Source organism: Gadus chalcogrammus, chromosome 4, assembly GCF_026213295.1.
Source record: "Gadus chalcogrammus isolate NIFS_2021 chromosome 4, NIFS_Gcha_1.0, whole genome shotgun sequence".
NCBI classification, from domain to species: Eukaryota; Metazoa; Chordata; class Actinopteri; order Gadiformes; family Gadidae; genus Gadus; species Gadus chalcogrammus.
The window spans coordinates 2,054,841-2,079,402 of record NC_079415.1 but is presented as its reverse complement, the minus strand read 5'-3'; the positions used below and the strand labels follow the sequence as shown (position 1 = coordinate 2,079,402).

The 24,562-nt window shown below is 50.0% G+C and overlaps 1 protein-coding gene across 1 annotated transcript in view; it reads left to right on the top strand.

Moving 5' to 3' along the window:
- The window catches only part of large1 (LARGE xylosyl- and glucuronyltransferase 1), a 55,522-nt gene that overhangs the window by 5,079 nt on the left and 25,881 nt on the right, over nucleotides 1-24,562 (top strand). Inside the window, exons 2-5 of the mRNA XM_056589604.1 lie at nucleotides 7,959-8,269; nucleotides 9,223-9,305; nucleotides 14,715-14,838; nucleotides 17,314-17,485. Of these exons, the coding sequence (XP_056445579.1) occupies nucleotides 7,959-8,269; nucleotides 9,223-9,305; nucleotides 14,715-14,838; nucleotides 17,314-17,485 (690 nt within the window). The remainder of the gene's footprint in view (nucleotides 1-7,958; nucleotides 8,270-9,222; nucleotides 9,306-14,714; nucleotides 14,839-17,313; nucleotides 17,486-24,562) is intronic.

Sequence of the window (24,562 nt, the reverse complement as noted above, 5' to 3'; positions counted from 1 at the left end):
GTGTGTGTGTGTGTGTGTGTGTGTGTGTGTGTGTGTGTGTGTGTGTGTGTGTGTGTGTGTGTGTGTGTGTGTGTGTGTGTGTGTGTGTGTGTGTGTGTGTGTGTGTGTGTGTGTGTGTGGCATCCAACTGTACGTCCGACTGTTGGCCGTGGGAAGACAAAGACGATTGATGCCTCGCCATTTAAAAGACTGAAACCTCCCCTTCCCATCCCGTAGTGTGTGCGTGTGCGTCCGCCCTCCCCCCTCACCAGTTTTCCCTTCCCAGTAGCGCCGTGAGGCACACCTTCGAGAGAAATGTGCAACTCATCCCTCCCACGCTTCTAGAGACGAGTCTCCCAGCGGGCGAGCCTCCAAGGTTGTCCGCTCAGAGTGAACGGCGCCCCCTCAGTCGATGGAAATAGCCCCTTTGTCACGGGCGGTCCGGGAGAGACGGATCACGGTTGATTACGACGCGCTGAAGAGGAGCGCCGCGGAGAGATGGACGGCGAGAGTGACGCGACGTGTCGTACCCCCCCCCCCCCGTGAAACGCATGGCCGGGCCCCAAGAGGGCCCCCAAAACCCCCCCCTCCCCCCTGCTATGGCCGAGCTCAAGGTCGGTCGCTTTGCTGAGTCATTAGCCGGGGGGACGGCGGGGGCGGGGCAGCAGGTGTCTCGCATTACACCGGTCGCTGTCATCATTAAGATTAAACGTTCGGTGCTAGGGTGGTCCATCTGTCGGCGCGCCCCGCCAGGGCGGGAGCTGCAGTAAATCCCGCCCTCCACCTCCTTGCTGTGTGTTCCTGTCCGTCGGTCCCCCCCCCTCAGGCTTGGCCCTCCGGACAGATTGATACCCAGGGTCGGAGGTAGACGGTATGGCGTGAGGAAATGGGTTTGTAAGTGGTCGGCGGTCGAAGATTAAAACGCGCGGCTCCGGTCATTTGGAGAGGCGTGGCCGGCGAGGGGAGTCTGACGAATGGGGGATTCGTACCGCCGCAATGACAATGCTTTTTAATCAAGGATAAAGGACGTCCTCACACACCCCCTTCACACGACTAAAGGGATATCTGGCAGTACGCCGGCGGAGCCTCTACGGCGACCAAATTCATTAACCGCGTTCATCTCCAAGAGTTGTTTTTCTTTTTTTTTTTTGTCGAATTTCGGATGAAAGTCACCGGACAAAATGGCTGCCAATGCTCTCCAGGTGTGTGCGTGTGCGTGCCACGCTGTGACTCGCTGTCGCCCAGCAGATGTTTCCTGTCAATTAAAACGGCCATACATGATCGCTCAGGCGGCGCGGTGTGCGAATGCGTGGCGGAGAACAGGCCCCTCCCACCTGTGTGACAGCAGGAGGGGGGGGAAGGTCTGAACAGACCGTTCCGGAAGATCATAGTAACTAACCGCGAGTGCTTTCTAATGTGCTCGGCTCTTGCTGGAGCACGCTCCGGCTGTCGGCTGGTGGCCGTCCGGTTCCCGTAGGTGAGCTGAAGAAGAAGAGCCCATGCTGGACACGTGCACTAAGCACGGCTTTAGCACTACAGCCAAGGAATGTTACGCTAGAATCCATTGTGTCTGGTACCACTACCCTTTTGCTACATATTTTTGCTTATTTTTACATCTTTTTTACTATTTTATATTACTTTTTTATTTTGTACTTATATACTCTATCTTGTATTGTTGCTGCTATGTTGAGATGTATGTCAGTTGAGGAACCCATCCTAAGAATCGTACTCTTGCTTACTTGTATAGCAAGATGCAATCAAAGTAATTCCGATTCTGTTCATGTATCTAATGCAACATAGGTACACGACGTGAACGCTGAGGTACAAGACTCAGTGGTCTTGCCTCTGCATTTTTTCTATTCAAAACCAATCATCTTTATACAACCCGTTGAAACAACAACAATGCGGCAGGTTAGTCCTCGGGACCAAAAAAGGTGCATGTTATCGATTGAGTTCTGCAAAGCGGTGTGCGGTGTGCTTCTCTGCGTGCGGATTAACGGCCATGACATATGGGCCCACAAAGCCAAATGAGTTGGCTTCATCAGGCCGGGCCAGGTGCATCTGCCTGCCCAGTGCTCATGCCATATGCAATCTCTAGACAGCTCCAACAAATGGCAGCTCAGTCGAATTCAGCGGGATTAGGCTCAGCAAATCCACTCAGCAAATTAATTACAGCCTGGACGGAGTCAGGAGTAGTAGGAGCTACCTGGGTTGTTTTGTGAAGGGGGGAGGGGGAGAGGAGGGGGAGGGAGAAGGGGGAGAGATGGGAGAGGAGGGGGGCAGAGGAGGGGGGGAGATGGGAGAGGTGCAGATGGGAGTGGAGGGGGGAGAGGAGGGAGGGAGGGAGGAAGGGGGGGGGCGGGCTTTGATAGATATTAAACAACACACAGCAAGGCCACTCTGTACTCATCTTGGATGGTCAACAAACGCGGCGAGCTCGGGCCCTTGATATGGTTTCAAGAGGCTTAGCGACATGGCGCTAATGCGCGGTGATATCGGCGTGCCGTGGTGAAGGACCGGGCTGGTATAATATTGACTTCCCGGCATCGCCAGAGCTTTTCCCGACACGTGTGTGCGTGTGCGTGTGTGTCTTTCATCTTTCACTGTCGTCGACGTTGCAAAGGTTTTGAAACCGAATGAGATCCAAAACGATAACGACCGCCGTTGTTTTGTACCGACGTCGCCGACGTACATCTTTCAAAGCGATAAACAACGTGCAACGTTTTCTTTACAGTTCGCACCATATCTCTCGGTTGCAGCACATGTTGTCTTCGGTAAGCACACTTAAGTCCCTCTTCCCGACCGGATAAGCCCCAGTTAATAGTATTAGTTCATTGTGTTTGGAGCAGACACTCCGGGACTGACCTGGGATCTGTCCGTCCCCCGTTCCCCTCTCTGTGGGCTGAATCCCCCCCCCCCCCCCCCCCCCCCCCCCCCCACTGGTGATCTGTGGGCGGAGATGACTGATGATATCATCTCTGCAAGGGATTTATCCACCGCAGCCAAGATCAATACATAATACCAGGCCCAGAGCACCGGTGGTAAGCCCGGGTCGTTCTTTATGCTGTCCACACCGACGTCCCACCGAGAGCGTAGGCAATGGGGGGGAAGGGGGGGGGGCGATAGCATCGCTGCTAGCCTAACCGTAGCTCTCTTACACGGGTTCAATTTTCCCACGCGTTTCTGGAGGTTTAAAGCGCAGCAGAGCTCCTGCGCCTCGGTCGGACACGGCGGTGATGATTTTTGAGCCGCCGTGTGCTAACCGCGCGAGCCGTCGCCGACCGAAGATGACATCGTCACGGCCCACGTCCACCGCAGTTTTCGGGGGGGCCACACGGAGACTATAAAGGCCAAGGCCGTGTGTGGGCTCTCCGCCCATCTCACGGACACTGTCCCGCGGCGACCATAACGCTGGTTTATGTGGCGCCGCCGTGTGTGTGTGTGTGTGTGTGTGTGTGTGTGTCCGTCCAACATAATCACGAAGGTGACAAGCGGACTTTTCCCAGACACGCAAACTTGAGTTTACTAGATGGAAAGATGGCAAGGAGATTTATTGATCCTGAGTCGCACATACACACACATAGACAAACATAGATAGACACACACACAAAGATAGACGCACACACACATAGATAGACAGATAAACATATAAACACAGACATTGACAGCCACATAGACAGACACACACAAAAAGACAGACAGACAGACACACACACACACACAAACTCTCGCAGCACCTGCTTTTTGTTATTATGTGGAGCGCATGTTTTTTTATTTGTTTGTTTTTGTTGCCAGATTGGTTTTGGAGCGGGTAGAGCAGAGAGCACAGCTTATTGTTTAACAACCGTTTAAACCGAACATGTTTTGCCTGCCTATCTGTTTGACTGACAGGTTTATTGATCACTTTGAAAGCATTAGCTGGGAATGAACTTGGTTCAATGAAAAAAGAAAAAAAAAGATGAAAAAAATCAAAGGAGTGCTTTGATGTGGTAAACTGCTTTTGCCGCGGTATTGCAGCTTAGCCCGCTATATTTCTCTGGGGATGGCTTCAGAGAAGTGGAGCTTCATTTAATATAAAGTAACTGGTAGCTTAGCTCACTACACCTTCCACTAGCCCATCACTGGTCTCGGGAAAGGCAACTAATGCTTGTTAATTTGGTGGCGCCTTATCAAAGTTGGTCGCTTTATCACAGTATTGCCACGTCCCTTGTCAGTTATCATCCATCTCTGTACGTTAATTTGAAAAGATGAACTCCCTTGAAATACATTTTTTTTTAATGTTTTTTTACAAGCAGTGCCTCAAAGACTGCTCATTTCTTCACGAAACATCTCTTTGCCTAGTAGTAGTGTGCTTGTGTGTTTTGTTTGTTGAATAGCAGCCAACGTGTGTTCTCGCCATCCAACCGCACTTTTACTTTCCGCTCAAAACCCATGACACACATCGCAGCGCCATGCTCCGCCCACCGCCATATTAAACGTAGCGAGCCCTGAAACGCAAGTTTCCGACATGTTGCGCCCTGACACGGGGCTCCGTGGCTCAACGTCAAAGTTCCGCCACAACAGACTCGGAACAAAAGGCGGCTCCGAAAACCAGGAACGTCGTCCACGGAGCACTCACTCATAGATATTGTAGTTGGGTTTTTGAATCATTATTCCTATAAGACATGTTTCAACCCGGTCAGAAACTGCAAAGAACCAAGGATGTCAACTAATGTCCGCATCGTGACAGCCCTAATTCAAACGTTTACATGGTGCCGCTGGTAAGAAGCATGGTGACCCAGCGCTGCTATTAAATCACACGCGGAGGGTGCCATTATATAGATGGATGGATAAATGGACGGAGATTTCATTATTACATTCTTTTTTTTTTTTTTCGGGCACCGTTGCGGCCGACGGAAAATGACCTCAGATCCACATAATGAAGGGTCTCCGTCCTGATCCCTGGAGACGGAACGGGGGTGGGGGGGGTGGTTCGGTCTAATGCCCTCAATGCTCTCTGCTCGAAATACTTTTTTTGTCCTTTCCTTGAACAACTTGGAGGAAAGAAAAAGATTCATGTCTATATCTCTCCCCCTCGTGAAATCTCCGAGGCTTGTATTGAGAGCTGAAGGCATGTATGAGGGAGGCTTTCTGGTACGAGGTGGATCGCTCGATCCACAGCGGGACTCTTGTAAGGAGCAGACAGAGGCAGATATGGACTGGAGGTCTTCTCCAGTTCAGGGCATACAGGATCAAGCATGTGATACGGTCTCTAAAGGTAACAGAAATGCAAACAAATATAAGTACATTAAATAACTGGCTACAACCATGAAAATATAAATGATTTACAACAGCGATTTAAAGTTTGCCAACACATCGAAACAACAGTTAAGTTGATACTTATTACCCCAGCATTGACCTATGAGTGAACTGTACTGTTCTCATGCATTAATGTCAATAAGAATGACTCACTTCTTCAAGAACGCACACGCACACTTGCTCAATGAAGCGTGGTGGAACGAACTAGAATATTGCGCGATTTGTGACAATGTTTACAAACAGAAACGGACCCCACCCAGAGATAAGGGCTCACTATTATCTGCCTGAGAGAATTAGAAGTCTTATATTGGGGGATTTGAAACGCTTGAATTGCTTCTCCTCTCCACATACGGGCAAGCGCTTCCCATTAAGCACGCAGTGTGTGTTTACTGTGGTTCATTCTGTTATTGCATCGTCTCCAATACCCCCCTGTTGTGATATGCTTCATTTGGCGATTCCATCAAACCCTAATCTTAGTCCTTTGCCGGGCTAAAGTAAATGTTTAATTTAGCTCCCTGCGAATCTTGTATTCTCGGCTGCGTGGCGTTGGACATGCATAAAAAGGTGTTCCTTTCTTCATCAAATTAAAGTCATTTTGGTAAAATAAATAAATAAATGAAGACCTGAAGACTGGAAAACCGAAAGGTGCCATTACCCAAAGTAGTAGTTGCCTTTGATTTGAAACAGCTCGACTACAACAATGTTCAAAACACCCAAGATTTACAAGAAAAAGAAAATCTTCCAAGCGAGAGCTACAAAGAGTTGAGCAGCTTTTCCCCCATCAGCAGCCCCCAACCCAGGACCTCACATCCGTCTTTATCGGCAAGGCCTTCGAACGAATAACAACGGCACGAGTGGTCAGAGTTAAATTGTTCTTCTGGAATCCCCCCCATGGCCAGAGAAGTGCCCACCTCTAACACCGAGACCTCACGAGGCCAAAGATGATTTCCAGCTCCGCCCTCGCACCTTCGCCATCAACCCACTCAGTCTCCTTCCACACATGGCTTTGTTGTTCGAGTTCTTTTCAGCTCCATGCCGTCGCTGCCTGACAGCCTTCAAGCTTTGCGACCGCTGCAGACAACGGCACGCCCGCTACGCCATCGTCCTCGTTCCACAGGCATAGGCAGGACTGATGTTTTCAGAAATCACCTTCAGGAGGGCTGAACGGCTCTGTGATGGAGAGGAGGAGCACAGAGGTACCAATCGTTGGTATTTCTGCCACGGTGCAAATACTCGTCGCTTGATGTCGGTCTCATAAATAACAAGACTATGATGCTCCTATTTGGCTCAAGGCCGCCTTCAGATACCCCACAAATATGAACACACGCAGGCACGCACTCAAACACTCGCGCACACCAACACAACACGCTGTTTTAGACATCCAGTGAATCGTGGCGAATGTCCTTGGTCTGAATTGGTTCGAGGCAGGGTCTATCTCTATTTAAGCATGGGACAGATGAATTTATCATGAATATCAAATCAATGTTAGGGGAAGTATTGCAGGGAAACAAATCCGGTTTTGTTTTGGAAATATTGGTTTATGGTGCGTTCATGGATTCTCTGTATAAACAGGTCTTGCCGTGTCTTATTAGTGGTGGGAACCACACTCGCATGGTGATGTGAGCCTGCCTTCTTGGCAAGTCATCACCAAGTTTCAACGCCAGTCTTACACCTGCTTCTTGCTGCCCGTGTTCAAAGTCTTGCGGGCGCTTCTGGTTCATGCTGATTCATCTTCTCAACAGTTAATGGTCTGGTTATATAGCGGCTTCAGTGACTCAACAGGTTCATCAGGAGGAGTAGAGGGGGGCTAAAGGTGTATACGGCTTTAAGGGCTGCATTGAGGCTGTTTAATGTAAGATTTGAGAGTTGTGAAGCAGGCGAGCAGGAAAGTAAAAAATTCAGAGAATAAACAAACAAATGAGCTGTCTGCACCCTCCCTCCCTCCCTCCCTCCCTCCCTCCCTCCCTCCCTCCCTACGCGTCTCGGCCGATGAGGTGTGTCTGTGACGGGTTCCCTGAGCCAATCAGGCTCCCTGATTAGTCAGAAATGATCGCGGGAGCGGTCTTTAATCTTTATAGCTTCAAACGGGGGCCAGCGCAATCAACCAGAACCGATAAATGTATAGCATGCTACGCACTAATAAATAATGACTGGCTATGGCGATTCCAACAATTGTGCACATGCAGGGGCGGCTCACCGGGTAGAGCGCGTACCATGTAGGCTCAGTCCTGAACGCAGCCACCCGGGTTTGAATCCCGCCCCCGTTAATCTGCAAATGTGCTCCCCTCAACCTCCCATACCTGCCTCTCTATCTCACTCTAGTAAAAGCATAAAAATACAAAAAAATAAAAAAAATAACAATGAAATGCATATAATCGCTCTGAAATTGTACCTACAACACCTTTAAATGTCTTCAATGTTTTCTAACCAAAGTCTCTGTCTCTCTCTCTCTCTGTCTCTGTCTCTCTCTCTCTCTCTCTCTCTCTCTCTCTCTCTCTCTCTCTCTCTCTCTCTCTCCTCTGTCTCTCTCTGTCTCCGTCTCTCTCTGTCTCTGTCTCTCTTTCTCCGTCTCCGTCTCCGTCTCTCTGTCTCTGTCTCTGTCTCTGTCTCTCTGTCTCTCTGTCTCTCTGTCTCTGTCTCTGTCTCTCTGTCTCTGTCTCTGTCTCTCTCTCTCTCTGCAGTGAAGCCCCTGCCTCTCTCGCCCCTGGAGTCCCAGCCGCCCTCCCCCCCCGCGGGGGGGCCCGGTGAGCGCCAGGCTCTGGAGCTGCGGGTGCGGGAGGTGGAGGAGGAGAACCGCGCGCTGCGCCGCGAGCTCAGCAAGCCGCCGCCGCGGAGCCCGCAGGCCCTGCGCGGCGGCGGCGCCCGTCACCGCGGCAACCAGAGCCGGAGCCACTCGGAGGAGGGCACGGGCGACAGCGACGGGAAGGGCGGCGCGGCGGCGGCGGCTAACGGCTCGGACTGCGCCCAGCAGCCGCCGGTGGACAAGTGCGAGGTGAGCGACCGCGGCGGCGTTAGCGTTAGCACAGTGTTAGCGAAAGCTAGAGGGCTTCGTATCGTTGACGTATGGAGGATTGGAATGACTCATGGAGGTGGGGGGGCAATGTTGACATGTTGGGTCTCTGATTGTGGCCTTATTCATACCTTTAGTTCTCTGTATCATATTGTGAAGGGTAGGGGGTCCGGAGTCCCTCAGCTTTATGTCTCCGTTTACTCTTGACTGGGAGATCCACTGACTCCGACGCCCCGTTGCGTGGCTGGTTCAGTGTCTCTCACTCTAATGCTCGGTTTGACGGACCTCACAACCTCAGCTAGGTTTGTTAGGTAAAATAAGGGTTGTTGTTTAATAAACCATGGACTCAACCCCTATTTTTGGCCTTATGAATTAGCCTTTGCTGAGGCCGTAACAGGTCCTTGCTTGTGTGGTTCATGTTCCGTGCGGGGGGGGGGGGGGGGGGGTGGCGTTTTTGTTATTTAGATGAATTCCACGTTTCCCGCTTTAACATTCAGACGGTATCCGTACTGAGTCACAACAGGAGCTAGCTAAATCCATCTGCCCGACTTCAAATGCGCTTCACACCTCCAGCGAAAATAAATTAGCTCAAATGCTAACGAGTTTGCTAGCGGCAGGAGGGAGAGGGGAAGTTTGTATCCTCGTTTCTTTTGTTATTTTTGGGTTGTTTTTCGCTGGGTGCTTCTCAGCATTCCGGGTGAATGAGGTTGTGGAAACTTTCCAGACAAGTTATCCATGGTTTACAATTCCAGTTCAAGAAGTTAAAGAAAAAATAAAATGGAAGTTGAACTTTACCCTCAAATTCACTTCACCCCTTTTCGTTCTTTACTCTGTTTTGTTGTGCGAGGGCAACAGCCCTATTGTCAAGTCTTCTTCTGGTCGAAAACGAAAAACGGTATATCTTCTAAATGTGTGTACTTTCCCATTGTGTGCAGACCATCCACGTGGCCATCGTGTGCGCGGGCTACAATGCCAGCCGTGACGTGGTGACCCTGGTGAAGTCTGTGCTGTTCCACAGGTAGGACGAACCCTCTGACCTCTGCTTGATACTTTAACCCACCCACGCATGCACCTACATGCACACGTTCCCTAGCGCACACGCACAAACACGCACACACCGATACACACGTACACACACACCTACACGCGTACACACATACACACACAAGTACACACGTACACACACGCATACACATACAGACATACAGAAACACACACAAACACACATGCACATAAACACACACACACACACACACACACACACACACACACACACACAGACACACACAGACACACACCTCATACAGAAACACACGTGTACACACACAAGTACACACGCATACACATACACATGCACATACACAGAAACACATACAGATAAACACACACATACACAAAGATACACACACACACACACACACGTCTACACACACACACACACACACACACACACACACACACACACACACACACACACACACACACACACACACACACACACATGTCTACACACACACACACACACACACACACACATGTCTACACACACACACACACACACACAGTGAACCGCACGTCCGCCCCAATCTCCCGCCTTTAACAATCATCCAAAAACCCTCAGCCTTTCTAAAGCCTGGCCCGCCTCCACTCAGTTGCCTAGCAACGCAACCTCTGTGAACTCTGGATGCGAGGACCTGCCCCGGGGGCAGAACCACCACTGCTCGTCACCGCGGCGACGGCAGACATCCTTCCCCTCACTATTTCTATCCTGCGTTTCAAAGTGTGGCCGGCTGGACCGAGAGTTTTAAGACCGTAGCAGCACACTTCTCCGTCGGAATCTCCCCACTCATTTAGAGACTTGTTTACATTTTACATTTTTGCATTGAGGGCGTCTAGAGGACGCTATTATCCAAAGCGACTCACAATAAGTACATTTGTCAGAAGAAAGAGAAACGACAATATATCGCTGTCGGTACAGTGAGGACGTTGAACTTCCCTGAGTTCAACGGAGATAGCTAGGATAAGACGCTACACAATGCTAGTTCTATTTTTAAGTGCAAGTGCCTATATACATATATATATATAAATATATATATACATATTCAACAAGGGGACGGGCGAAGGAAAGGAAAGTTTGCGTTGCAGGGTTTCCGTGCCGCTATTTAACGATGGCGTGGGTCTTTCTCCTTAATGCTTCATCATCATTTCAGAGACGCTTTCACCTAAGGCTGCAGAAACTGCAGAGTATCGCGCTATCCGCCCAAGTCCGTTTACATTAAGTCAAGGCGCCCCGAAATGTATAGGGATACATCAGGCTCCTATTAGCCAGCCCCTATGCAAGGTAAATGGATAGGGCCAACCCCCCCACTGCCCACCCGCCGTAGCTGAAACCCTCCGCACGCGTTGCTTCGGCCCCCAGGAGCCCCACCCCATAAGGGAAACGAGGCGCTAAGCTAAAAAGACAAGCTCAATATGTCGACTCTACGCCTGGGCCGTCGCAAAACAAGATGTGAAGGGCCTAAAGTGGAGTCTGATGATGTGCACCACGGCATTGCTCTCAGCATTAATAATGAATGACGCGTCGTACCCATACCCCCCCCCCCCCCCCCCCCGTTCTCTACAGAGCTTGTGGGGGCCCCCAACAAGTGATTAATAATCAGATAGGGTTTTATTTATTATTTAAAAAAAAATCTTTGCGAACGGTGCGCAGCCTCCGCCCAAACGACTCCAAGCACTACTTTTAATTAGCGGCGGTCTCGCGGGTGAATTAATCACGAGTGGACTGATTATTCCTGCTCTCCGACTCGCTGCGGAGCCGGGCTGAAGCCCCTGCCGTCTCTGGTGCGATTCGGGGGCGAGCGTTTATACGTTTGCATCCAGAAGTCATTAAGTCAAATGTTTTTCCCCGGAAAATCAATCGTAGGCTCTTTTCTTTTTTGTTGGATCACGGAGGAACGCGGATAGGTGGGACTTTTTTCATGAATTGCAGAACGTCAGACTCGAGTGTGTTTTATTCGCACTGCCGTTCGTCCTAGTCGGTCTCAGACAGACTTTATAGACTTTAAAGGTCCCATATTATACCACCAGGTGGTACAAGCCGTTTTGAACGTCTGCCTCTTCTGACATCACAGATGGGCGTGTCAACCTAGATGTGTGCTGGATAGATCAGTCTCCCAGTCTACCCAGTGGACTGTAGCCAGCGTTGCTCATCTATCCGTCATACATCTAGGTGGACACGCCCACTTGTGATGTCAGAAGAGGGTGATTTTCGAAACGGCTTGTAACGGCTAATCACACTCACACCTGGTGGTATATTATAGGACCTTTTTAAAGGCTTTTTACCCAACTGCCTAACCCTACACCCTCTAAGGAAAATATTCAATATCAATAATAGAAAGGACGACATGCCACACACAAAGAATCTCAAAGGAAGACGAGGCAAAGAAGGCATGGACTGACCAATGAGGGACTAACTTCCGCCATTTTGGGACTTTGGAGATGTTGGATTTTCTATAGTAAAAAATAGTCCAAAATAAAATATTGTTGGCTTGGTTCTATGTCCCTGAGGGTTCATTTTTCTATTTTTTTATACCATTTTCGAGCCTTCTCTCACCATTCAACCATATTTCACACCCTTCTAAAATAGTGTGATATTCGCTGGACAAAAGGAGCCCCAGTGAGAGATATTCAGAGTGTGGTGGGCAAATATTGCATTTGATTTAACGTGAAGGACATTCTGTACCGGCAAGGTGTGTGTGTGTGTGTGTGTGTGTGTGTGTGTGTGTGTGTGTGTGTGTGTGTGTGTGTGTGTGTGTGTGTGTGTGTGTGTGTGTGTGTGTGTGTGTGTGTGTGTGTGTGTGTGTGTGTGTGTGTGTGTGTTCGGCTTTGTCGTTGCACTCTAAATGAACCGCAAACGATGAATCATCTCCAGCTTAAAAAATGGAATTGTAACACCTTTCTGAAGGTGTCTCGGAAGGAGCTCAACAAGATTTCCTTCTGAGCCGGAGTGGAGTCCATGAGTACTAACACAATGATTACACACTACTTTCCCTCCTAAACCAGAGGGACTGTTCCTAAGTAGCTCGGGTCACCCGCTACCCTCCCGCCGCGTTCAGGTCCCCTGGCACATTCAACCACCATGCTTTTTTGTATATTTTTTCGTTGCCAGGAACGAGTTTGCAGACGACCTCCTATGAGGGCTTTCTGTGTATCTATTTATTTATATACCATCGTATACATCAGAATGTTCTGAGTATCGTCGTATCATAAGATGCAGTTGATAGAGCCACGCGAGGACACCAAACTGTGTGCGTCGACTGTCCCGATAACACAGCCAGTGTTTTTCTTTCCCTCTCTTCTTATTACTTTGAGGGGGGGGGTGGGGGGGTGATGGAACAAGCAGAATGCCCATGATAGATTCCTGATGAGATATCGAATATGCTGTGAATTCCCTTAACAGCGCCGACTGATCGACAATGCGGAGCGTGCGCGTTTTTGATATACTGTGTGTGTGTGTGTGTGTGTGTGTGGGTCTGAGCGTATGTGCGCGTGTTTGTCTGAGCCTATCTGTGTGTGTCTCAGCGTATGTTTGTGTGTGTGTGTGCTTTTCCGAGTGCGTGCCTGTCTGTGTGTGTGTGTGTGTGTGTGTGTGTGTGTGTGTATGTGTGCGCGAGTGCAAAGTCCTCTTCTGGACTTTTTCTTTTTTTTTTTGCACCCAGCCACTTCAAATCATTAGCTCCGACCCCCGAGGTGGTGTAGATCTACGCCCGCGCTGTAAATCAAACCGCCGGCCGCCAGTTCATCTCTTGGCCATGCAAGGGGACCCCCCTCCCTCCCCCCTCCGCCTCCCTCCCCCCCACCCTCCACACATACACTCCCTCTCAGAGTGACTTATGCTCTTCCATCAGAGTAATGACATTCGCTCCTCACCCCTCTCCTTCCTTGTCGCTGTTCCCGGGGGCCCCGGGCCAGCGGCGGGGTCTCCAGGGGGTTCCTGTGAGCAGGGCCCGCCGGACCCTGCATCAGTCCCGCTCCGTCGGGTCGAGTCTGTAGCCGTCTGGGGTTTGGGGGGGGGTGGGGGGGGGGATTAGGAATGCACCCATGTCCCCAAAAGTTCCCCAGATGGCGAGGGGAGGCGGCGGTCCAATCGTGTTAGTCCTGCTCCTCTGTGGGGGGAAACATTCAAAAGATGGATACGTCGGAGAATGGGGAAGGGCATCCCGCCCACCCCCCGGAGACGGGCGGTTGCAGTGCATTCCCCCCCGACCGGCTGTTTGGAGACGTGAACCTCTGCTCCGGAGCCGAGCTCGTACCGGGAGGGGGGACGCTGCGATCGGAACGAGACCTTTCTGAAAACCGATCTGATCATCAATAATCAACGTTTCTGATCGGTTTTGGTTTACAGTGTATTCACTTTTCTGGGGTTTTTATCCAAAGCATTTTCTGTTGCGTGGTTGAGCAGGTGGGGGTTAGACAAGTGGTTAGCTCAACGGAGGTTTGGGGGTTTAAACTCGCTAACCGGACTATCTTGCACCCCCCAGCTTCATGCATCCCAACGCCGCGCTATGAATTTACATAAACCCCACCGGCCACCCGACCACACCGGGCGCCTAGCGCTCTACCCTAACCCCCTGCACGGTGACAGACGTTGATCCAACTGCAGTCTGGGCCGTTCCTTCAGACCCATTAAAAACTGTGTGGGTGTGTGTTTGATTTTCGGTGTATTTATGATTAATCTCCAATATACACGATCTGTATCAGACCGCAGTTCCTGTACGTTGGAAATAAAATGATTGACACACAAACACACAAGAACATACACACATACACACACACAAACGCATATGAACACAAACATGTGAACATACACAAGACCTTGCACACGACCACACGACCACACGACCACACACACACAAACGCACACTATCTACATGATCCAGGGCAGAACGGACAATTTAAACAATCTCGTCAGCATATGTTGAATTGCTACCTGCTTACCCGTGGTAATTTAAATTATCCCTGGATACGGAATCGTACACAATCTCGGGAGAGTCTACGGGTTATCTATGCAAATGAGCAATGAGGAAGGGCCATTTGAAATTGGTTTGTTTAAGCTCTTGTGTTTCTCCTGCCGTCCGTATCTAAATCTGTGTAACGCTTCGGAACAGACCTGAATCCGGAGGATGGAGTTCCATTGAAAGGCGTCGGCCGATATAATTCCCTTTCCATGAGGCAGTGTGAAATTAGGTGCGTTCACAGATGGGGAATTTCCATATCAAAGACCTAACCGTGTGTGTGTGTGTGTGTGTGTGTGTGTGTGTGTGTGTGTGTGTGTGTGTGTGTGTGTGTGTGTGTGTGTGTGTGTGTGTGTGTGTGTGTGTGTGTGTGTGTGTGTGTGTGTGTGTGTGTGTGTGTGTGTGTGTCGCAGACGGAACCCGCTCCACTTTCACTTCATCACCGACGCCATCGCCCAGCAGATCCTGGCGTCTCTCTTCCACACCTGGATGGTCCCGGCCGTGCGTGTCGACTTCTACGACGCAGACGAGCTGAAGGTACACACTCGCCCGCCCGTTCCTCGCTCTCTCCCCCTTTTTCTCTTCACCTTTGCCTTCTTCATTTTGTGTTGGCTAGGTCAGCAGGTTTCCTTTCGGACGACGACAATGGTTTGTGGAAATGTTAGTTTTGGTTGTCAATGACTGTTAGCGATACGATAGCGTTTTGTCTGGCACACATAAAGTATCCGTTACTAAATATGGACTTTGAATTCAGCTCTTGCCTCCATGTTTTTGTTGGTCTGTAATTAAAACACAGTCCAGCGGTGCTGAATGTCGGTTGGTCTCCCACCAACCGAACAGAAACCGAATAAACACGCATAAGATAAAGAGTGCTTACCTTTATGACAACAGGTAGGGACGTAATGCGTTCTGAGTAGTCAGAGCGACATATGTAATCGGGTTATATATTTTTTCCATGAAAGTTCTTTTCAATTCCCCAAGTGTTTATAACTTCCCACATAAAATAGGATACTTTATTAGTCCCAGACCATAATTTCTCCCAACTCAACCCGAAACATACTTAACACACATAAGTCAAGGAATTGTAACCTGTATGACAACAGGAAGAGATGTACTGGGTTCTGATTGGTCAGAGGGACACTTTCAACGTAGAGTCCTCTATTCCGACCCACGTCCCAAACAGTGTGTGAGGTTTATTTATTCGTTATGTTGCAGAGAGAAGTTTTTATCTACGGCGGCGTTTAAGTGCCGAGCTGTAACGTCTAGATTTACTGGCGACGTTACCGCTCGACATAATTCGAGTCGATTTTCCCTTTTAAATCTTAAATAATGTACAATTCCGCCTGAAACAATTTTGTGCAAAGTGCCTGTTTATTATTACTATTATTATGCCAATTTGTGTACAGAGCTGCAAAAAGCATTAAAACAATCACACCCGTTTAAGGGGGCAGTATCTCAGGAGGTTGAGTGGGTTGACTGGTAATCAGAAGGTTGCTGTTTCGATCCCCGGCTCCTCCTAGTGTTGAGGTGTCCCTGAGCGAGACGCCTCACCCTGACTGCTCTGGGCAGAGAGGTGTGGGGTCCCCCCTGTGTCTGTATTAAAGCTATAGAAGGAATCATGATGGTAGCCCACCATGACTCCTGTTAGATTTCAGCTTATTTCTAAACTGTTCGGACAGACTCTGCGTTGTGTATTTTTCGTCGTGGTAGTAATTCTTGAAGTCGAAATCAAAGCAACTTGACAGGCTGGATCAGAGGGTTGAATAGATGGTTTATTCCAGGATGTAATACAGCGAGATACAGACTTGGGTTGAATAATCTATAGTGGACCCACTGAGGAGCCGTTTGATGACTTGTTCCTTGGCTGTCGAACCCTCTTCTCGTCGAACCAAAGGGTTGGGGCGAGTATCATACAAAAAGCGGATACATGAACAACACGTAAACAGACGCACTCTCAGCCTTGATAAGGTATCTGGCCCTGGCTATGTCCCGGAGGACCAGGTTGGTCTCAACCTTGTTGAGACATAACAATGGCAGAATGTTGGGGATAACACCTTGTATCAGTGTGAGAGGCCCTGGCCTGTTCCTAGACTAGAAATGTGAACAAAAGAGAGACACTAAAATACACCAACATTCTACACTCCCGAAGAGACGCGACTTCCTTTCCTTTCCTACGCGTTGACTCGCATACCGTTAACAGGACGTGCTCCGCATTCGCTGGCGTTTCCCGGTTGCCACACATCTGGCGGCGTCTGGACGATAAACGCCATCCTGACAGGACTCAAACCCGGTCACAGACCGCCGGAGCGAGGCCTATCTGCCTCCGATCGGCCACGTGTTAATCAATGATCAGTGGGAGCGGGAAGACGTGAGCTCAGCGAGTGGAGGCCGTGTCTATTTTTATCTTCCTCGGCTCACGTTTTTTCACAATCCCGCCGCAACGGAAAGCGTGGCGATCGTGAGATTGTTTGGCGGGGGGGGGGGGGGGGGTGTAACCGTGGCGATGGCTGCTTTTGGGCTGGTTGCTGGGTATCACGGATAGTGGTGGTTTTATTAGGAGATTTAAAAAAGGAAAAAAAACTCTGTCTGAATGTCTTCTGCGGCGTGGAGCAGGATTTCACGGTGCGATAAGTTTAATTATCAAACCGCCCCGAAAGTGGTCAAAGACATTTTGTTATGATCACGGACTTCTGCTTCCCTTCGTACACCAGAGTGACACTTGGCTGATGATAACGGAACTATCAATTTAAAACCCTCTACTACATCTTAGGATCTCTCTCGCTCTCACCCACTCTCACCATCAGTTTCCAATCTCTCTCTCTCTCTCTCTCTCTCTCTCTCTCTCTCTCTCTCTCTCTCTCTCTCTCTCTCTCTCTCTCTCTCTCTCTCTTCCCCCCCCCCCCCCCCCCCCCCCCCCTCTGTGTGTGAGAATTCTGATTAAATAGTTGAGCGTGTTTCTGCCTGAAGGTTAAAGGTCACCTGTGCGCCCCCCCCCCCCCCCCTCTCTTTCAGTCGGAGGTATCGTGGATCCCCAACAAACACTACTCCGGGATCTACGGGCTGATGAAGCTGGTGCTCACCAAGACGCTGCCCTCTGACCTCCAGCGGGTCATCGTGCTCGACACCGACATCACCTTCGCCACGGACATCGCCGAACTCTGGGCCGTCTTCCACAAGTTCAAAGGTCAGCGCTCTAGCAAACAGCGGGACACGGGCGACACATGGGCTGGTGTGTGAGTGTGTGTGTGTGTGCACACATTCAGTCACTCACTCACATATTCACTCACTCACCCACTCACTCACTCACTCACCCACTCACGTCTGGAATTCTACTCCAGCCTGGCTGACCTCTGTCCAGTCACACAGGGAAAACATTAAAACATGGACGTCGAGCGAGCGCTAAACACAAAAAGCAGAACAACGCAAACACAGAAGGTTCCGGTCCAACTTGAGGGAGCAGGGATCAGCTTTGATGATCCCTTTCCTCATACAGCTCCTCAACTTTTGGAGGTTATGTTTGCTTTGTACGGTTAAAGGAAGACACTGGCATAGTTCCCTGTTTTGTGGTTTGTTTTTCGACATTTCCACTGGAAAGCATCGAAAATGACAATGTTTTGACAATGCGTTCAAGGTGTGTGTGTGTGTGTGTGTGTGTGTGTGTGTGTGTGTGTGTGTGTGTGTGTGTGTGTGTGTGTGTGTGTGTGTGTGTGTGTGTGTGTGTGTGTGTGTGTGTGTGTGTGTGTGTGTGTGTGATGTTTCTTTGGAGAAACGGCAATAAGGCAAACGCCTCTGCAGTGTGAAAATGCTTTTTATTGGTATTTTCTTATGTAAACAACATAAAAGCAAAACGACATTGTTATAGAAAACGTCGTCGCTCGTTCCTTTGTGTTCTCCGCTGGTGTTCTCCGTCTCAGCGGGGGGGTCGTCTCCCCGCCCGCTCGCGGGGGCCGGGAGGAGTAATGGCGGTCACAGAGATTTATTCTGCACATTGGGGCTGCGGGCTTGGACTCTATCGTTGTGTCGCCCGGCTTTCTCTGAGAAGGGCTTAAGAGACGTCTTCCACGAGGAGGGAAACTTCCCCCCCCTCCCCCCCCCGCTCTGAAGCTATCGTGTGTCGCGCTCCCGGCTCGGACCCACTGCTCCTTCGGGGGGGGGGGGGGGTAACAGTGAGGACAGAGCCAAGTTTATTATGAGGACAAGTCGAAATACCCGACTTTACGGCGGTGGGGGAGGGGGTACGTTCTCGGTTTGTATCGGAGAACCGGAAGACTCGACGCTCACAGAACTAACAGAAATAAACACGGTTAAACGCGCCAACGCAAGCAGAGAAATCGATCGGGGGGGGGGGGGTTTGGTTCTGAACGGGGTTTCCTGCGGACTTTCCAAGGGGTAGTCGCTCGCTAACAGCTCGGAGGGTCTTCCGAGGCCAACGCTACGTCCGCGCCCCTAGCAGAACAGTGCTAAAGGCCGTTGCGGAAATTCCTAGTTTTATCTGTGAGCGAGAGAGACTCCCTACCCCTGCCGGTCGTCAATTCTCCCGGCATTCTCTCCCACAGTCGGTTAAAAAAAAGCAATTGCACCGTCTCCCACGCGTGAGTTTAGAGGATTCTACCCTATCGCTCCGATACCGACGGTCCGAAAGAGGCTCGGAGGGAGCGACGACTCGTAATAATGACGGATCGTTGGCCGACTTCAGGACCCCGGGAAACAGGGCCCCTCTTCGGAAGACCGTTAACGGAACAGCCAATCGGGAGTCGCCGTCGTCTGCACCTCCCGGGCCCGCTGCGGCCCAACTGCCGAGACCGTCGTAGCTTTTACGCCCATGGCGCCCGCAGTTCCCTGAGTTCCCCCGCCCGGTCGAGAGGAGAAGATAACGAAGCTGTGTGTGTGTGTGTGTGTGTGTGTGTGTGTGTGTGTGTGTGTGTGTGTGTGTGTGTGTGTGTGTGTGTGTGTGTGTGTGTGTGTGTGTGTGTGTGTGTGTGTGTGTGTGTGTCTCAGCTGAAGGGGGCGGCGGTAACTTGGCGGCAGTCGGAGACGGTGGCCCATAAGGGACGAGGTTAAATCAGCGGCGTGCGGTGTAAAGATAAGACGAGGCTGGCGGGGCTCCTGGTCTGTGATTTATGCCCCCCCCCCCCCCCCCCTCTCCGGTCGCCCCCCCCCCCCTGGCGCTCTGCGACGGGCTGCGGGGTTCTGCCGCTCCGTCTTCGTTAGACGTCGGCCGTGGAGCGCTCCAGTCACCCGCTCTTCATTTGGCGTCCTCCGAACCGGGTGGCTTGTCCCCAGACGTTAGCGTAATCAGCCTTGAGAGCTACACTAAACGGACCCCCCCCCACCTTAACGTAACAGTGTTTAATCACGGCAGGAAGGGGGAGGGAAGGATGTGAAAGTGTGTTCAACTTCTGGTCGTTATGTCGCCACGGGATGTATCCGCTCAACTGGAATAAGATCGCTCACTCGCGTGCTCGCGTAATGACTCACTCATTCATGTACTCAAATAATGACTCCCTCACGTACTCACATAATCACTCACTCACTCACTCACTCACTCACTCACTCACTCACTCACTCACTCACTCACTCACTCGCTCACTCGGTCATGTACTTTCTCACTCACTCACTCACTCACGTTCTCACTCCCTCTTCACAGGCTCTGTCCTCAGAAGACCGCAATCGAGAGAGAAAATCGGATGCATTCTAAAAAACATTGATTTCGGAAAAAATCAGATCTAAAATGCTGCTTGTTCGTCTTCCTCTGCTTTGGCTAAGCAATCCACCAGACGTTTATCTGTCGCCGTCTGTTATCTGCTCGCACCCCGTCAGGTGGCTCGGCTGTCTGTCACTGTGCGGTGAACAAAGAGATATGAAGGTGAATCGATGGCTCGGCCACACTAGCATCCCTTTTAAAGAAGAGGCTTACAGCACAGCTCGCCATCACACCATGCCCCTCCCCCCCCCCCCCCCCCCCCCCCACACGGATTTCCACTCAACAGTGGCAGAGGGAGCTGCCGTTGAGGTTGTCTATGAATGTCAAATGCGTGGGCTCTTGTGCAGTCGGCAGCAGCTATCTCCTCTCACTCTCGTGCGGACGCGATCGCAATGATTTTTCGGGTTTTAAAGGGAGTGCCTTGCTTTACTGGGAGATGTACTTCTCAGTCACCAATAAACTCGCTCCAATCTCTTTTTCTTTCTTTTCTTTCTGTTGTGTCTCTTTCCCAATCGTCAGTCTTTGTCTTTTTTTATGGTCTTTTCTTTCGCTTTCCCGTTAACTCTCTTTCACGTCTGTGTTAGATTGCAGAGGTAGTTGCTTTTTTTTGTTATAGGAGCATTTCTCTTCAGAGACTTGGTGTAATTTTGTTTGGGAGTGTAATGGTTTCTGGCCCCCGGCGAAGGGGTGGGGGGAAACGGTTCTCATGCCTTGTTGCAGGCCCGTTTGGACCTCCTAAGGCCAAGGGAAGGTGAGCCAGCCTTAGCGTTCCTCAGCTGTGTTCCTGAACAGCCCGTGTTGCCAGAGTTTACCCTGAATCTCCCCCTATACAGTTATGCAAAACGCAGATGCATCTATTCGGGGTTGTGTCCCTTCCCGACCAGGAACTCTGTCTTAATGTCTTCACCGTGCTTTTTTTAATGAGCTCTCCAGGGCTGCTCGTCGCTCCTGGACCTATTGCTCATTGTCTCCTCAACTGAAAGTGTGTGGGTGTGCGTCTGTGTGTACGTCTGTCTGTGGTCCGTCCAGTTAGCTTCACATGGAGTTCAGCCGGTTCGTGCAGAGCGAAGCTCCGCCTGGTGGATATACTTGGCTATTTCCTGTTATGTTTACAGGAGCGTGAAGTAGAGATGCCAGCGCGCTTGGCTCACTGTTGTTCAATATCAATTATTGATCCAGAAACCCTGGTCCATCTGCCCACTCCTCATCTCCCGCCACCCACTTCCTTCTCCGAACGCCTTCTCAATCATCTTTGCGGTGCTGTTCGCCTATTTTCCAAACCTCAATCAACATGCATCTTCTTCCTGTTCTCCTCTCTGTCAAAATGAGACGGCACTTACGAAATTAAAGAAGATATGAATTACGGGATTTCCGATTCGGGGCACGCAGACATTAGACGATAGACACGGCGACGCGTTGAGTCAGGAACGACCAGGCCAACACAAGGTCCAGACATCGCCCGAACACATCGGGAAGCATTGGGCCGTTCACGGTTGAAGGTTGAAGGTTGCATCTGGTCGAGGAGGCGTCCAGAAAGTGTAACGGATGATCTTAACAACAATGTGTGTCATTTCAATTGAAACAGGGTTTTTAGTTTTTAGCTCTGAAAATAACTTTATTCGATGGATGTTGGTGGCGCCCACGGCGGCGTTTCGGAGCGAGCGTCTGGGTGGTCACACTCCGGCTCGCCGACTTTGTTCAGTCTTACTGGATTGATTCTAAAGCTTTCACTCCTACACAGAGAACATGAGCAAACACACACATAGACGTGAACACAGACACAAACACGTACACATGTGGACATACTAACACACGAGAACAAACGCACACCAAAAAACGGATACACACAAACACACATTTGCTCACGGACACAAATATGCACACATACGCACAAATTCACCCACACGAAACAACGTACACACAAGCACACATATACGCACGAAAACACATACACACACATGTACACACATAAACACACACACACACACAAACACACATAGACACAAGCATGAACACACACACACACAAACACACTCACTCACATTATTCTCCAGAAATGTGTGGGCAAGGTGAACGGTATCAGATGTGTAGGCGAGAGACCGGCAGAAACCGCCAGCCGGTCATGCTGGGATCTCTGCTGGATGCCGCTCCGAAATTGACGCAAGCCGTAATTGGCCAGGAACGAATTCAGCGGGAAACCGAAAGGCAGAAGGCTGGAATAAGGTGGGAGTCGCGGAGCAGTCTCCCAATCCCTCCCCAAGCCTTATGACATCTTGGTTTGTTGGTTTTTTTTCTGAGTACAACTCAACCCCACTAACACTTAACTACAGTGCCCGCTCCATCCTTCGGCGAGAGTGTGTTCTGATACAGGCCCTGCCACAAGTCAAACTGTCAGCACTCACGGAGTGAAATATCGGCTTGCCGAAGAGTGTGGTGTGTGTGGCGTGAGAGATAATGGTCTTCAGTCGCAGTGGAGGTGAAGGAAAAGTGATTGGGGAGGTTGAATTAGCAGGGAAGGGGTGTCAACACTTTGTACAGCTTGCTCTCCGGTGGAACTAATTCAATCCGGGTGCGGCGATTGATTAATCTACCTCATCTTGTTAATCCTGCCCCACCATTGCCCCCCCCCCCCCTCCCTTCACCCTGAAGAGACGTGTCATCAAGTCTTCATTCGTACTGCGTTGCTACCCGAATGGGCAGAGTGAGTTGCTGTGAAGAATTCACCTTGAACTTGTCAGAAGATGTTCGCAAGTTATGTGCGGCAATTCAAAGATTTTTCTCGCCTGATGGTTTTTACCTTTTTGTTCAGGGTGAGCATTAACTTCTCTGAAATAGTTCTTCTACAAATGCCTCTGACAGAGAATGCAGAAATATAGACAAAAGAATACAAAAAAAAAAGGACGTTGCCTTGTCTGTGATCCCACGCTTTCTATGGACTCTTTTGAGGTCTCAAACATTTCTGAATAAAGTCGTTCCTTTCAGAAACCTTGAGTTTTCATTTTTTTTTCGGGAGAATTTAACTTTGTCTCCTAGCAACAGTATTGACCTCCAGAAGTACTTTGAGAAACAGTAGCAGCAGCAGCAGCAACAACAACAACAAAACAATTCCTGACTGGATCACCGGTGCCAGAATCGAAAAGGCATCCCCGCCATTTTAAGGTCAACTGTCCTTTTTTTAATTGCTAATCAGCGGTGACCCAAGAGTACAATTATTGAGTCAAATCAGCCGGAGAAGTTTCTCGCTGTGCTTGTTGTCGCGCGGCAGTAGCTTTAGTTTGGGGAAATACTAATTGATATTTCTTTTTTTTATTTTATTTTCCCTTTATTCTGCTTGACATTTACTCTGTAACGGCGGTAAGAATCGAAATGTCCGACAGTTGACTCTAAGCTCGGTGTCCGCTATCAAAGATAAAGTCACACACGCAGGGTATCCACTCGGGCCGCTATTAGCTTAACAACGTACACACACGGGCAACAAATGAATACGGGAGTGGATGACAGTATTGGTTTGGCATCGCTGACATTATTTATTTATTTTCTCCGTCTTGTCCTTGAATTATGAATACTTAAGTGTATTACGGTCGGGCCGAGTGCACCGGGCGTCACCTGCGTCTCACTCAGCAGATCAAAACCCTTTTGGTGGTAGAAATGCTTTCTCCCTGATCACTCCGACGCTCAAGGGCGCGCTCGGCTAACGACGTCGAGGGGGACGCGCTCGCTGCTAGCGTCGCACCTTCCCTTTTTAGTGTCATCTTCTTGACAATGATGGGCAAGAAGCAAAACAAAAACGCAAGACCAAACGCATTACTGTCAAGCATTTCATGTGGGTTTTCTTTTACATTTCGATTAACATTCAGGGCGTTTAGCAGACGCTTTTATCCAAAGAGCTTTACAATGAGTGCATTTGTCAGAAGAAGGAGAAAAAACATTATATCTCTGTCGGTACAGTAAGGATGTTCATAGAACCAAGTGCCAAGCACTAACGATCACTAGGTTAACCCATTCCCCGTAGACAACAAGCATAGCTAGGATAGGATGCTACACACTGCTAACTATTATTAATGAGTACCACATACAACAAGTGCGTACATTAACTCACGACTTTTCAATTGTTTCAAGCCCAACTGACCGGGAGGCTTCCCAACCAAAGTCACGTTGATTGTTCTCTGTCCCTTTAGGATAAAGCCATCCGTAAAACGACCGAATATGAACGTTTTTGCATCGTTGTTGAATGTTGGATCAAACCCAACACTAGGTGTAGCGTAGCCATCCACCCGATACGCACTGTACTCACTGTACTCACAGTGTGTGTGTGTGTGTGTGTGTGTGTCGTTTGAATCGCTGACTCTCACTCTCTCTCTCGCTGCGCTCGGCCGTTCGGACACGTCTCAGTCTGCGAGCCACGGTGCTAATTAAGCTGTCCACTTCGCCGGCGCTTTCTTATCTTCTCCCTCTTAAAGTGGAACGATAGCAGAGGTCGCCTCGACGACCCCCGAGGCTCATCCAGCCCACGTATCTGTAGCCGTAAACTCCACCCACCTCCACCCTCCACCCACA